We start from the raw sequence: 10,949 nt of genomic DNA on the forward strand, positions 1-10,949 counted from the left end.
TTGAAAATAATACAAAATGTTGGGTAAAATGAATGAATCAGTTTTCTCTTTTCACCTTCCACCATGAGCTTGGCTTGGGATGTATGCTCCCCAACCTCAATCATGTAGATGCCTTCATCCTCCACCGCTACCTGCTGAATTAAAAGTTTATGCGAGCAACCGTCGACTACGAGATCTACTCGATCTGAGGGGACAAGCCTCTCTTCGCCGCGGTACCAGGTAGCGCTACAGTTAGCAGAGGACACAGTACACTCCAGGATGACACGATGTTTCTCCAATGCTGTCCTGTCTCGTAATGGTTTGATAATGAATACTGGGAGTTCTGAAATATAATGAAACATGTTAAGACAATGACTTACCAAACCACTAAGGACTATCCCAGGAGTTGTACAGTACCTTCTACCTCAAGGTAAGCTATAGATTCAAGATCTCTGCTTACAAAGCGTACTTCCCCAGTATCTTCAGCTTTGACGTTACACATAAGTAAGAAGTGTTTTGTCCCTGAAAAAGGAAAGTATAACATATCATTGTCTTAACTCTTACCGGAAAGTGTAACACTTTTGCTTGGGACAGTTTTACACTTCATGGAGAGATCCTGATTTCGACATACATACTACTAGTCCATCACAGCCTATGACTAATAGTGACAACTGTTCAGCATAACGTCACTGTCAGTAATCTGCAACTTTTCAATATGTCACCTTGGATATACAATAAATTCACTTTCGATATACTGTACAATAAATTCAACAAGCTAAATTCATGGCGGGTTTAATCATTTTGATAGATAATAACATTATTTGGTGTAAAATGACCTTCTGTGCGAGTCTTGATGGTGCTAGTAGGCCGGATCTTTTGGCCATTCTTATACCAATCTCCAATCACATTTTCCAGGGAAACCTCACACATAAAGACTGCGTTCTGATCCTCCTTTATGTACAGGTCCTCCAGATCCTGCAGTATCTTCAGCTCATGCTCTGTGAGTATGGTAAAGAGGTTTGGATCAAAGCAAACAATCATAACAAATGTACAGTAGCAGACTCACCATAAACCTCCAATGAACAGGAAGTACTGGTTTCCCCCACATCACAGGTGTAGATGCCAGAGTCCATCATAGAGCACTGTAGAATCTGACAGAACTTCTTTCTCCCCATGGAATAGATGCGACAGTTCTTGCCTGGTTTCAGCTCAGTCCCACTCTGACTCATTTAGATGGATGAAGGTATTTTTATGATTTATTCTGTAAACCAATTCCAATAATTTTACCTTGAACCATTTGACTTCAATGTTTTGTCGAGAGAATTCACATTCCAGAGTGGCAGGAAATTCTTCTTCTACACGGATATCAACCAGCTCCTTTAGGACGGTAACTGGAGTCTCTGTTGATGTTATCAGTCAGTTACACTCGAAACGGTGGAAAGAGAAAATTCTCTTGTTACCTTTAACAGTGAGCCTTGCAGTTGTGCGTACCCCTTCGGCAGAGAAGGCAATGGTGCCTGTGTCCTCAAGTGTGAGGTTGGAAAGGGTGAGGCCATGAAGTCGCCCATTTGTGCTCACCCTAAACTGGTTGTTTGGCTTCACCCGGATACCGTCCTTGTGCCAATTGCCCTCCACGTCAGTGTGAGATAACTCCACCTCGAAGGATGCCGTCTCACGTTCTAAGGTTTCCTGGTCAGTCAGGCTTTTACGGATTGAGATTTTGCGGGCTACATTGGAGTTAGCAATAAAACCAATAATGATAACAAAGTCATTAAATACTCCTGAATCAAGACAACCTATTGTTTGACCACTTACGCTCTACATTTAGCTTGACCTGGGTCCTGTCATGCAGAGTCTCGCAACGATAGGTTCCACGGTCCGACAGATTTAAATTGTGAATGGTCAGACTACGTTTACACTCATTCTGATTGAGTGAATATCGGGGCCCAGGCTGGATAACCACCCCCTGTCTCATCCACTGCACCTCGCCCATCTCAAGGCTGATCTCCGTCTCTAGGGTGGCATCGCCAAACTCTTCTGCCATGACAGGTTCCATTTTCTTTGTAAACATAACCTGAGCCTCTGAATATGATAGCAGAAAGGGACGTCAAGATGATGTAACATATTGTAAAATATTTCAGGGGTGGTGGGGGTTATCTTACGCTCTCACTTTGCTTTCATGATATCATACCTTGTACTCTGAGGCTTGCTTTGCTTGATGTTCCTTCAGCTTCAGCTGTGATTTGGGAACAGTCCAACACATGGCACTTTCTTATCACTAATGTGTGACATAAACCATTCTGTGCGACCTGGATACGGTCACTTGATTTGATCATTTCGTTGTCCATGAACCAGACCAACTGCACATCCTCAGGTGAAACGACACACTTAAAAGTAGCATCTTCTCCTTCTAGCACAGTAGTGTTCTGAAGCTCAGTGAGAAACTCAACCACACGGGGCACTGAGGTGATAGAACCATGTGTATCAATAATGTATGTACTAAAGGTTAGGTATGAGAAAATGTAAAGGCATGCTTACTCTTAACTATAAGTTTTGCTACTGTGCGGTCATCTCTGGACTCGCAGGCATATTCCCCAGAATCCTCTCTTGTCAAACGATGTATGGTCAAACATCGCTCGACGCCATCTGCTCGAATGGAGAACCTCCTGTTCGGAACCACCTCCACACCGTTCCTCAACCACTGCACGTCTGCTTTGGGCTTGCACACTTCACAGCGAAGTGTCACCATTCCATCCGCGTGGGCCACAGTGTGTTCCAGTGGTTTTACAAACTTTATTCTCATTTCTGCAATGCAATCATATGTACTGTATGCAGTGATTCTACATTAGGGTAGGAGGGAGATTTCATAACAAAGGTGTTGCATACCTTTGACCAGCAGGCTAAAGTGAATTTGGTCAGTGTGGACATCGCAGGTGTACTCGCCAGCATCTGAGCGCCTTAAAGGTCCGATGGTGAGGGCACGTCTATGGCCTTCCATAAGTTCCTGAAAACGCTCACCTTCAACTGGTGTCCAGTCTTTGAGCCAGCGCACCTGAGCACTCTCCTTGGACACAAAGCTTGTCAAGGTCACACTTTCTGCCTCGTAAGCAGTCACAACAATGTCATCTTCTTTACTGAGGAATGTCACTGGAGGCTCTTTCAGAATACCAGAAAAAAAGTAAGTAGTAAGTCAGTTCTTATACTCTATGTCCTGCAATCGTTACAATACTTGAGTGGATAGATTTACCTGGAATTCTGACAATACTGATCATCTTGTCATCTACTGTGTCACAAATGTACTTCCCAGAATCCGAGGGTTGAACATTTGAAATAATAATTTTCCTCAGAGTCCCGTCGCATTCAATAAAGGTGCGAGAGTCATTAATAAGCAACTGATCATTGCAGAACCATTGGACAGGAGCATTTGCGCAAGAAACCTCACAAGCCAGGACTAGGTCATCCCCTGCTGCCAACTCCTGGAAGTCTGCATCTTTGGAGTTACCCACAATGGTCACTGGGGGCTCTGTGGCAGATATTAAGTGTACGTTTACTTTTTCAAATGTGATTCTTTCATTTGCTTCAGTCCATGAAATGCTACCTTGCACTGTAACCTGGAAACTGATGTTATCATCTCCTGCATCCATAAAGTACTCTCCAGAGTCGCAAAGCTCAGCATTGAGAATAACTAGTGATCGAAAAGCACCTTCTTCCTCCTCACAAAATCTTCCATCACACTCAATTCGATTGCCATCCTTGTACCATTTGGTTTTGACATTGCCTCTGGAGAGCTCACATTCCAGAACAATATCATCGGAACGTAGTACCTTGAGTTGTGTGTCAATCTCAGATTTCCTTAAGATATTTACTGGGTGTTCTGAGGTGCAGAATTACACATAAAAATTATTATGTTTACATTCATTTAAAGTATTACTAATATACAAGTAAACAATCTCAATTGGTTGATGTCTTACCTAAAATCCTGACCTGGAAGTCGAGTCTATCATCTACAGCATCACAGCTGTAAGTGCCAGAATCCGATGGAGACGGAGAGTGAATTTCAAGACGATGGAGTAATCCATTCTCTGTGATGGTCACAAAATTGCTCTCCTCTATTTCTTTGCCATTTAACAGCCACTTCACTTCTGCATTGAGGCGTGATGCGATAACCTCCAGAACAATTGTCTTCCCGGCAAATATCTCCAGCTTCCCTGGTGTGTTTTTAGGACGAGAAAGGACCACTGGTGGCTCTAAATAAACGAAAAAGCTTTACTTAAAATGCTTCACAAACCTCTTCATGTCAGATATTTGAATCAAATTTCACCTATAATAGTCACCATGAAGGCAACAGAGTCATGTTCAGTGTCACAAACAAACTCTCCTGCATCCTTCACTGAGGCCACAGGTATAATCAGCCGCCGTTTTGCCCCATCGACTTCCAGCATGAGGTTTGGACCCTCCTCTAACTCAAGGTTGTCTTTGTACCATCTGACATTAGCATCAGAATGTGAGATCTCACAGTTTAGCTGTAGTTTAGTGGAAGCCAAGTGGGTGAGTTTAAGCTCCGTTTCAGTGGGGGAAATGATTCGCACTGGAGGTTCTAGGGCAAAGTAAATCAGCAAAAGGAACATGTGACCCACTTATTGAGTGTGCCGTATGTGCTTGTATTAAGTGGAATCGAAGTTTTTACCTGTGACAATCAGCTGAAAGAATACAGAGTCTCCATTTGTCTCGCAGATGTACTCCCCCCCATCCTCCTCTGTGCTGTGGAGAATGCTCAACCGTCTGTAGGGTCCCTCGCTTATCAATTGGATATTGCTGCTCTCTTCCACTTCCTCACCGTTCTTGAACCACTGCACCTTCCCACATGTGCGAGACAACTCACACTGCATGTGAATGTCCTCTGAAATGTAATGCTCCATCACGACGTCGTCTTTAGGGTACACAATCATCACTGGGGGTTCTGCGGAGGAATTCCGTAAATTGTTTGCTATTGTATCAAATTAGAACTTTTTCGCTGTTCAGATTAATCCTTCTCCTTTGACCCACCTTTGACATTGACTGTGAACTCCATACTGTTGTTTTCCACTTTGCAGCGGTAGCTCCCCGCATCAGAGGTTTTAGCAGAGCGGATAATCAGCCTCCTTAGCGTTCCCTCTGCCTGCAGAGTAATGTTGTCACTAGGTTCAATTTCACAACCATCCTTATACCTGGAAAATAGTGAACCAGAATCAGATTTAGGAATAAAACTGAAACAACAACAGTAATTTAATTACTCATAAAATTTTACAAACCAGACAGGTACATAAGCATATTTACTCTTCTATGTTTTGAAGGAATTTCATACCACACAACTTGAGCATCCTCCTGTGAGACATGGCAGAGCAGCACCACAGGGTCAAGCTCCATGCTGGTCTTATGAAGGTCTTCTTCAGGGGCTTGACTGAACTCCACTGGAGGACCTAGAAATATGGTGGGTGGATATGGTGGCTACTAATGAAATGGTCTTCGAGGCAAAGCCAAGAGCTCATGATCTTGGTTTGGTATTTTTAAGAACATTCTGACTCTTCAGACCCTAAATTGTAGACTTAATTTACCTTCTGTAAACCTTTTGGCCCCATTTATAACCGTTAAACAGTACGGTGCAATTTAAATTAATCTTGAACTTTTACTAAAAGGTGAATATCAGTATCTGAGTAGTGTATTTTACAGTGAATGTCAGTGTATGAGTAGTGTATCTTACAGTGCCAGAAATTAAATTGATCACTCGTGATTTATAGTATACACTACACAATCATGCACTTTACCTGCAACTCCAACCATGAATGTGATGACATCTCCTGATGTTTGACATGTATAAACCCCAGCATGATGTTTTTCAGCAGACTGAATCACAACTCTCCTCATGTTCCCATCTGATTGGATATTCAATGCATCGCTCATCAGCAGCTCTTCACCGTCTTTGAACCACCTTACTTTAGCTGAAGGGTGAGATACCTCGCAGTACAACACAATGACGTCACCAATCTCTACCCTTTTCATACTGTCAGATTCCAGCAAAGGGCTGAATTTTATGACTGCGGCTGCAAATACACAAGTACAAATAACGTTACGAACTCCCGTTAGGCTCCCTTAGATAATGACAGTCAGCCGACTGCTTCACGTACGTTTAACCTTGAGAACAGCTGAGTCCCGCACGCCATTGGCGATAAATGTGATCTCTGCCATATCCTCTGCAGTGAGACTTTTATGGATAACTAATATATGCTCTGTTTTGGACTGTCTTATGGAGTACCGTCCACCGTCTTGCAGCTGGGCACTATTAAAAAACCAGGTACCAACTACGGAGGCAGACAACACGATGGAAAACACAGCGTCCTCTCCCTCTGTGACCTCCAGGTCACGAAGGTGACTGCAAATTTTTGTTCCCGGAACTAAAGAGGGTATGAAATATTGCTTTTTTTAAAAACAGAGTTTACAAATTATTTTGACAGTGTTTGTATTTTTTTTTCTCACAGTGTCTGGTAAAAACCTACCCAGATGGACAGCTTTAGGAAACTCTACATGGCCACTGCGGCCATACTTGTTGATGCAGCAGACTCTGAAGTGGTAGTCTCCCTCATGTGGAACACTGTCGCTGTAGATCTCAGCTGAGGTGGCGTTTTCAGAGGTAAAGCATTTCTGCCACTCTTGTGAGCTCGCTTCCTTTCTTTCTATCACAAAAATTGAGCGAGTCGTCTGATTGTACGGTGCAGGAACCCAGGAAAGCAGGATGCCATTTGGGCCATCCAGATCCATTTTGACTTCAGCTGGACAGGTTGGTGGAGAGTGCCTCATGGCTTCAAGAATGCATAGGTGATAAAGAGGAAAAAGTCCTTAAAAATCTTTCAATGAAAATATGAGAGAGCTATTAGCTTGCAGATTTTGACCATGTCAACAACTTGTTTATGTGAAAAGTCAGTTACGCTTTCTTAAAGAGATTGTGGGTTGTGAATATAATTTCTTGGAAACAAACCCATTATATTTATTATTTAGCTATATATGTTTATTTGTATGAAAAGAAACAAATCCTTTAAAGAATATTATTACAGCATACCTCTTACTTTAAGACGAGAGGAAGTCTTGGATCTTCCTGTAACAAAAGTCACCACCCCTGAGTCTTGGTGGGTCACGTTAACAAAAACCAGAATATGAGTTTTCCCAAAACACTTGAGGATTGTCTGGTGTGTCTCGTGTAGTTTCAGCCCATTTCTGAACCAATGAATCTCCATATCTTCATCCTCCACTTCCACACAGAACGCAGCATTCTCACCTTCGAACACCTCCACCTTCCGTGGAAGTTTACGTATGATTTTACCTGAGAAAGCAACATTTAGAAATATTCACTCAGTTGAATGACCTCACAATGACTATGCTCTAAAATGACTTGATACCAAATACCTTTTACCGACAGCTCTGCTATGCTTTTTGCCCCATCTGGCATCTCGCAGAGATACACTCCATCATCATCCATTTCCAAATCTTGAATGGTGAGTCTTCGCCGAGTACCTTGTTGCTCAATCCCATATTTGCTGCTGGGCATCAGTTTATGATCCTCACGGTACCACGTGGCTGGGGCTGACTCATCCGGAACCTCGCATTCCAGAACAGCAACATTCCTCTCCCTTGCCTCCACATCTTTTAACGGATGCTTAAATCGCACGTGTGTGCCTCAAGAGAAAACACAGTTAAGGCCCATCATTCATTTAACTTACTTGTGAAACACACTTGATTTATCCATTCAAATGCTGCATCTAGCTTAGTTTGTTTCTGAGCATATAGTATTTTGCCATTCACCCCCATAGCTATATTGTACTTACGGTTTGTTTTATTTCCAGTGACCTTTGGTGATATACTGTATGTATTTTAATAGATTTAAGGTTGCATGGATGTCAGTCAATGACACTCATATTCACACTTCTATGCGGATTATATTGTCCTCTTAACCTAATGGTAATGTTTTTGGAATGTGGAAAGAATTAAATAGTAGTATCAAAGAACGGGGACGATAAAGAGAATGCAAATGAGAGACCAATGCAGTATTTGTACCTATATTTTCGTATGTCAGTGTTTATTTTTGTTAATTTACGATTGCTGTTGGGTGTTACATGCCCCCCCCCAAGGTTATCATAGATTTACAAACTCCCCGGTGACCTTGAACAGAGTAATGGGTTAAGAAATGGATGGGAAAAGTCCAGAGATTGATAGATGATCTATCCAAACTGTACTCAACCTGTCACCTAAAGACAGCTGGGATAGACTCTAGCATTCTTCTGACCCTGACTAGGATTAGCAGTTTGAAAATGCTGCCACCAATAATATGCAATGTTAATAGCTCCAGAAATCATTGTACTATGAGTTGAACCTTACCTTTGACTGACAGATGAACGGCACTGAGAGTGTTTCCAAGAGCATTGGATGCTGCACACACATACAGTCCCGTGTCCTGAACTTTACAGTACAGAACCTTCAATGTGTAATAACCTTCTCTGTCCTCAAATATGAGGTGCCGCCTGCCGGCCTCAAGGTGTTCTCCGTCTTTCTTCCATATGATCTCTGGCTTTGGCTTTCCTGTGACAGAGCAGCGGAACTTGGCGTGTTTCCCCTCTGCCACCACAAACTTCTTTACCTGTGAGGTATTGACCTGTGGCTCCTCCTTGAGCCTTGGCAAACCAAGTTTACTCCCTCTTTCCTTTGGTGACCACAGGCTGGATTTCATGCTGTCGTGCCTCTCTGGTACAGGTTCAACAAGAAGGAAAGCACCAGCCATGGCCTCCCCATTACAGTTTAGGGCTTTGCAGGTGTAAACTCCTTTGTCAGGTGCACGAGTTCGATAAATCTTAAGCTGGAACCATCCTCCGTCTTGAACACTAATGGAGAAGTGAGAGCTCTCAAAGATTTCATTGAGTTTCTTGCCGTCTTTTTCCCATACTACCTCTGGCAAAGGCGTGCCCCAAACCTTGCAAGAGAAGGCAGCGTCCTCTCCTCTGTTCACTTGCAATGATAGAGGCTTGATAAGGAACCTTGGTTTGTCATTGGATGTTAAGTCAATCTCCTGTTCAAACGTATGTGTTCCATTCTCTTCCATGTGGTTTCCATTCTGTAATGTTCTGTCCTCATTTCCATGCCCATTCTCTGTCCCTTGCTGCTTGACACCATTTGCTTCAAATTGCTGGCCATTTTTCTCCACTTTCAGGGAGGCTGCAGCATAGGTTTCACCTACACTGTTTCTGGCTTTACAGACGTATTGACCGGCATCCATCTCATTCACATCGCTGATGCTCAACAGGAAGAACGGTTCCTCTTCGAAAAGCTTGTAGCGTCCTCCAGTGACAATCTGAATGTTTTTGTGCTCCCAGATCACGTCAGGATGAGGGTCTCCACCAATTTGGCATTTGAGAGTGGCCTCAGCCCCGCATTGTACTACAACAGGCCGCGGGTAGCCCAAAACACGAGGAGCGCCTCCAAAAATGTCCATGATGCCACCCTTTAGTTGCTGAAGGAGGATATTGGATCTAACCTAACGGCGAATGAACACAAAGTATAGGTTATATTTCATTGGCTTGCTTGTTCATGCGTTTATTGATTTACTAGGTCTTCCAATTGCAGTTGGTGCTGTGACTCAGATAAGTAGTACATTTAAAAAGAGGCACTAGTGAGCTGACTGTGTGTTAGGCAAACTGTTTCATGGCTAGCGGAGATACTGCTTCAGAATGGTTAGTGTGAACACATGCCAGGCAACTTAGGACTAGAGTGTTGTTATATATAATCTTAGCAGTCAAACTATCACAAGGGAGACTTACCTGGTTTGCAAGGATGTTTTCTTTACAGCCTGGCAGCCTTTACAGCCTTCTGAGGCTGATAGATTCTAATTCCACTGACGTTATGACCCTTTAAGTGACTGCTTCCCTTGTAGTAAAAGATTCGCTGCTTTTCTGCTCTTCACATGGAAGTTAAATAAGTGGTCAGTGTTCTTGTCCTCCTTCTGTCCCTGTCCTTTGACAAGAAAAATGACTAGCGTGTGCGTCAGACACCGGCATTGTCCGGAATCCTGGGAGAGAGAGGTGCATTTTGGAAGAAGGGTGTTGAGGGTGTGAGGGCCTTTGCAGCTGCTCCCACTGGTCTGCAATCCCCCTCACCCCAACACTAAAAATATCATCCACTTCCATGACAGATAATGTGAGGCCTTCCGCCACCACTAAAGATAGCAAGGAGGCCGAAATAGAGACACGTACGCTGAGTTCAACCTCACAGATAGAGAGAAACTATAGCGGCTTTTTTTTGGAGCCTTTGTGGTGTTGACAGTACTTGAATTTTCTTCTTGACACTGATAACATTTTCAATAATTTATTAACAATGACCAAATGGGCCGAAGCGTTGTTATTTCCGAATTACTAACATGCCTGTGTCCAAATAACAAACCTAGCTCTCTAAAGCATTTCCGGATGGGTTTGAGGCGTGAGAACTCCTCATATTGTCCGATGTTCAAATAGATGGTCCGATGTTCAAATAGATGGAATGGTTAGATTTATGAATAATCATGCTGTCATACCTATGCTGTATTTTGTCATTAAAATAATGGCACAGTTTAGCGTTGGTCATATTGTGTTAATCTCTTTGTGCCAAGTAGTGACCACTTCACTAATGCACATGCTACAGCACAGATTATTTGGTGATAGGACAACAAAGTCCTTTGAAGGTCACTGACATTCTCCTCGCTGCGCTCATCCCAGCAGCTGTTGGTATGATGACGATCAGCGCCAGGAATCAAAAGCTTTCTTGGGTTTCAACTTCAGTGAACAGAAAATCCAAACAATCAACAAAGTGTAGTTTGTTTCTTAATAATGACTCCACGTGGGAGAAATTCACTTTATGCGTGGACACTGATTAACTGGAGAAGTTTGTGTGTTACACAGTCTGTCCACTAGATAACG

At 43.0% G+C, this 10,949-nt stretch overlaps 1 protein-coding gene across 1 annotated transcript in view; it reads right to left on the reverse strand.

The window, feature by feature from the left end:
* obsl1a (obscurin like cytoskeletal adaptor 1a) overlaps positions 1-10,172 on the reverse strand; it is a 12,488-nt gene extending 2,316 nt beyond the window's left edge. The window contains exons 1-24 of the mRNA XM_057829469.1: positions 9,819-10,172; positions 8,386-9,535; positions 7,417-7,686; positions 7,073-7,333; positions 6,513-6,815; positions 6,144-6,410; positions 5,784-6,059; positions 5,324-5,438; positions 5,026-5,186; positions 4,667-4,939; positions 4,301-4,576; positions 3,951-4,226; positions 3,578-3,853; positions 3,227-3,502; positions 2,866-3,135; positions 2,518-2,784; positions 2,171-2,440; positions 1,795-2,061; positions 1,440-1,706; positions 1,267-1,379; positions 1,046-1,199; positions 816-977; positions 397-501; positions 56-322 (exon numbers count right to left, since the gene is read on the reverse strand). Of these exons, the coding sequence (XP_057685452.1) occupies positions 56-322; positions 397-501; positions 816-977; positions 1,046-1,199; positions 1,267-1,379; positions 1,440-1,706; positions 1,795-2,061; positions 2,171-2,440; positions 2,518-2,784; positions 2,866-3,135; positions 3,227-3,502; positions 3,578-3,853; positions 3,951-4,226; positions 4,301-4,576; positions 4,667-4,939; positions 5,026-5,186; positions 5,324-5,438; positions 5,784-6,059; positions 6,144-6,410; positions 6,513-6,815; positions 7,073-7,333; positions 7,417-7,686; positions 8,386-9,493 (6,280 nt within the window). The 5' untranslated portion in view covers positions 9,494-9,535; positions 9,819-10,172. The remainder of the gene's footprint in view (positions 1-55; positions 323-396; positions 502-815; positions 978-1,045; positions 1,200-1,266; positions 1,380-1,439; positions 1,707-1,794; positions 2,062-2,170; positions 2,441-2,517; positions 2,785-2,865; positions 3,136-3,226; positions 3,503-3,577; positions 3,854-3,950; positions 4,227-4,300; positions 4,577-4,666; positions 4,940-5,025; positions 5,187-5,323; positions 5,439-5,783; positions 6,060-6,143; positions 6,411-6,512; positions 6,816-7,072; positions 7,334-7,416; positions 7,687-8,385; positions 9,536-9,818) is intronic.
* Positions 10,173-10,949: the final 777 nt, after the last annotated feature.

The sequence above is a fragment of the Corythoichthys intestinalis genome, chromosome 2 (assembly GCF_030265065.1).
Source record: "Corythoichthys intestinalis isolate RoL2023-P3 chromosome 2, ASM3026506v1, whole genome shotgun sequence".
Classification (NCBI taxonomy): Eukaryota; Metazoa; Chordata; class Actinopteri; order Syngnathiformes; family Syngnathidae; genus Corythoichthys; species Corythoichthys intestinalis.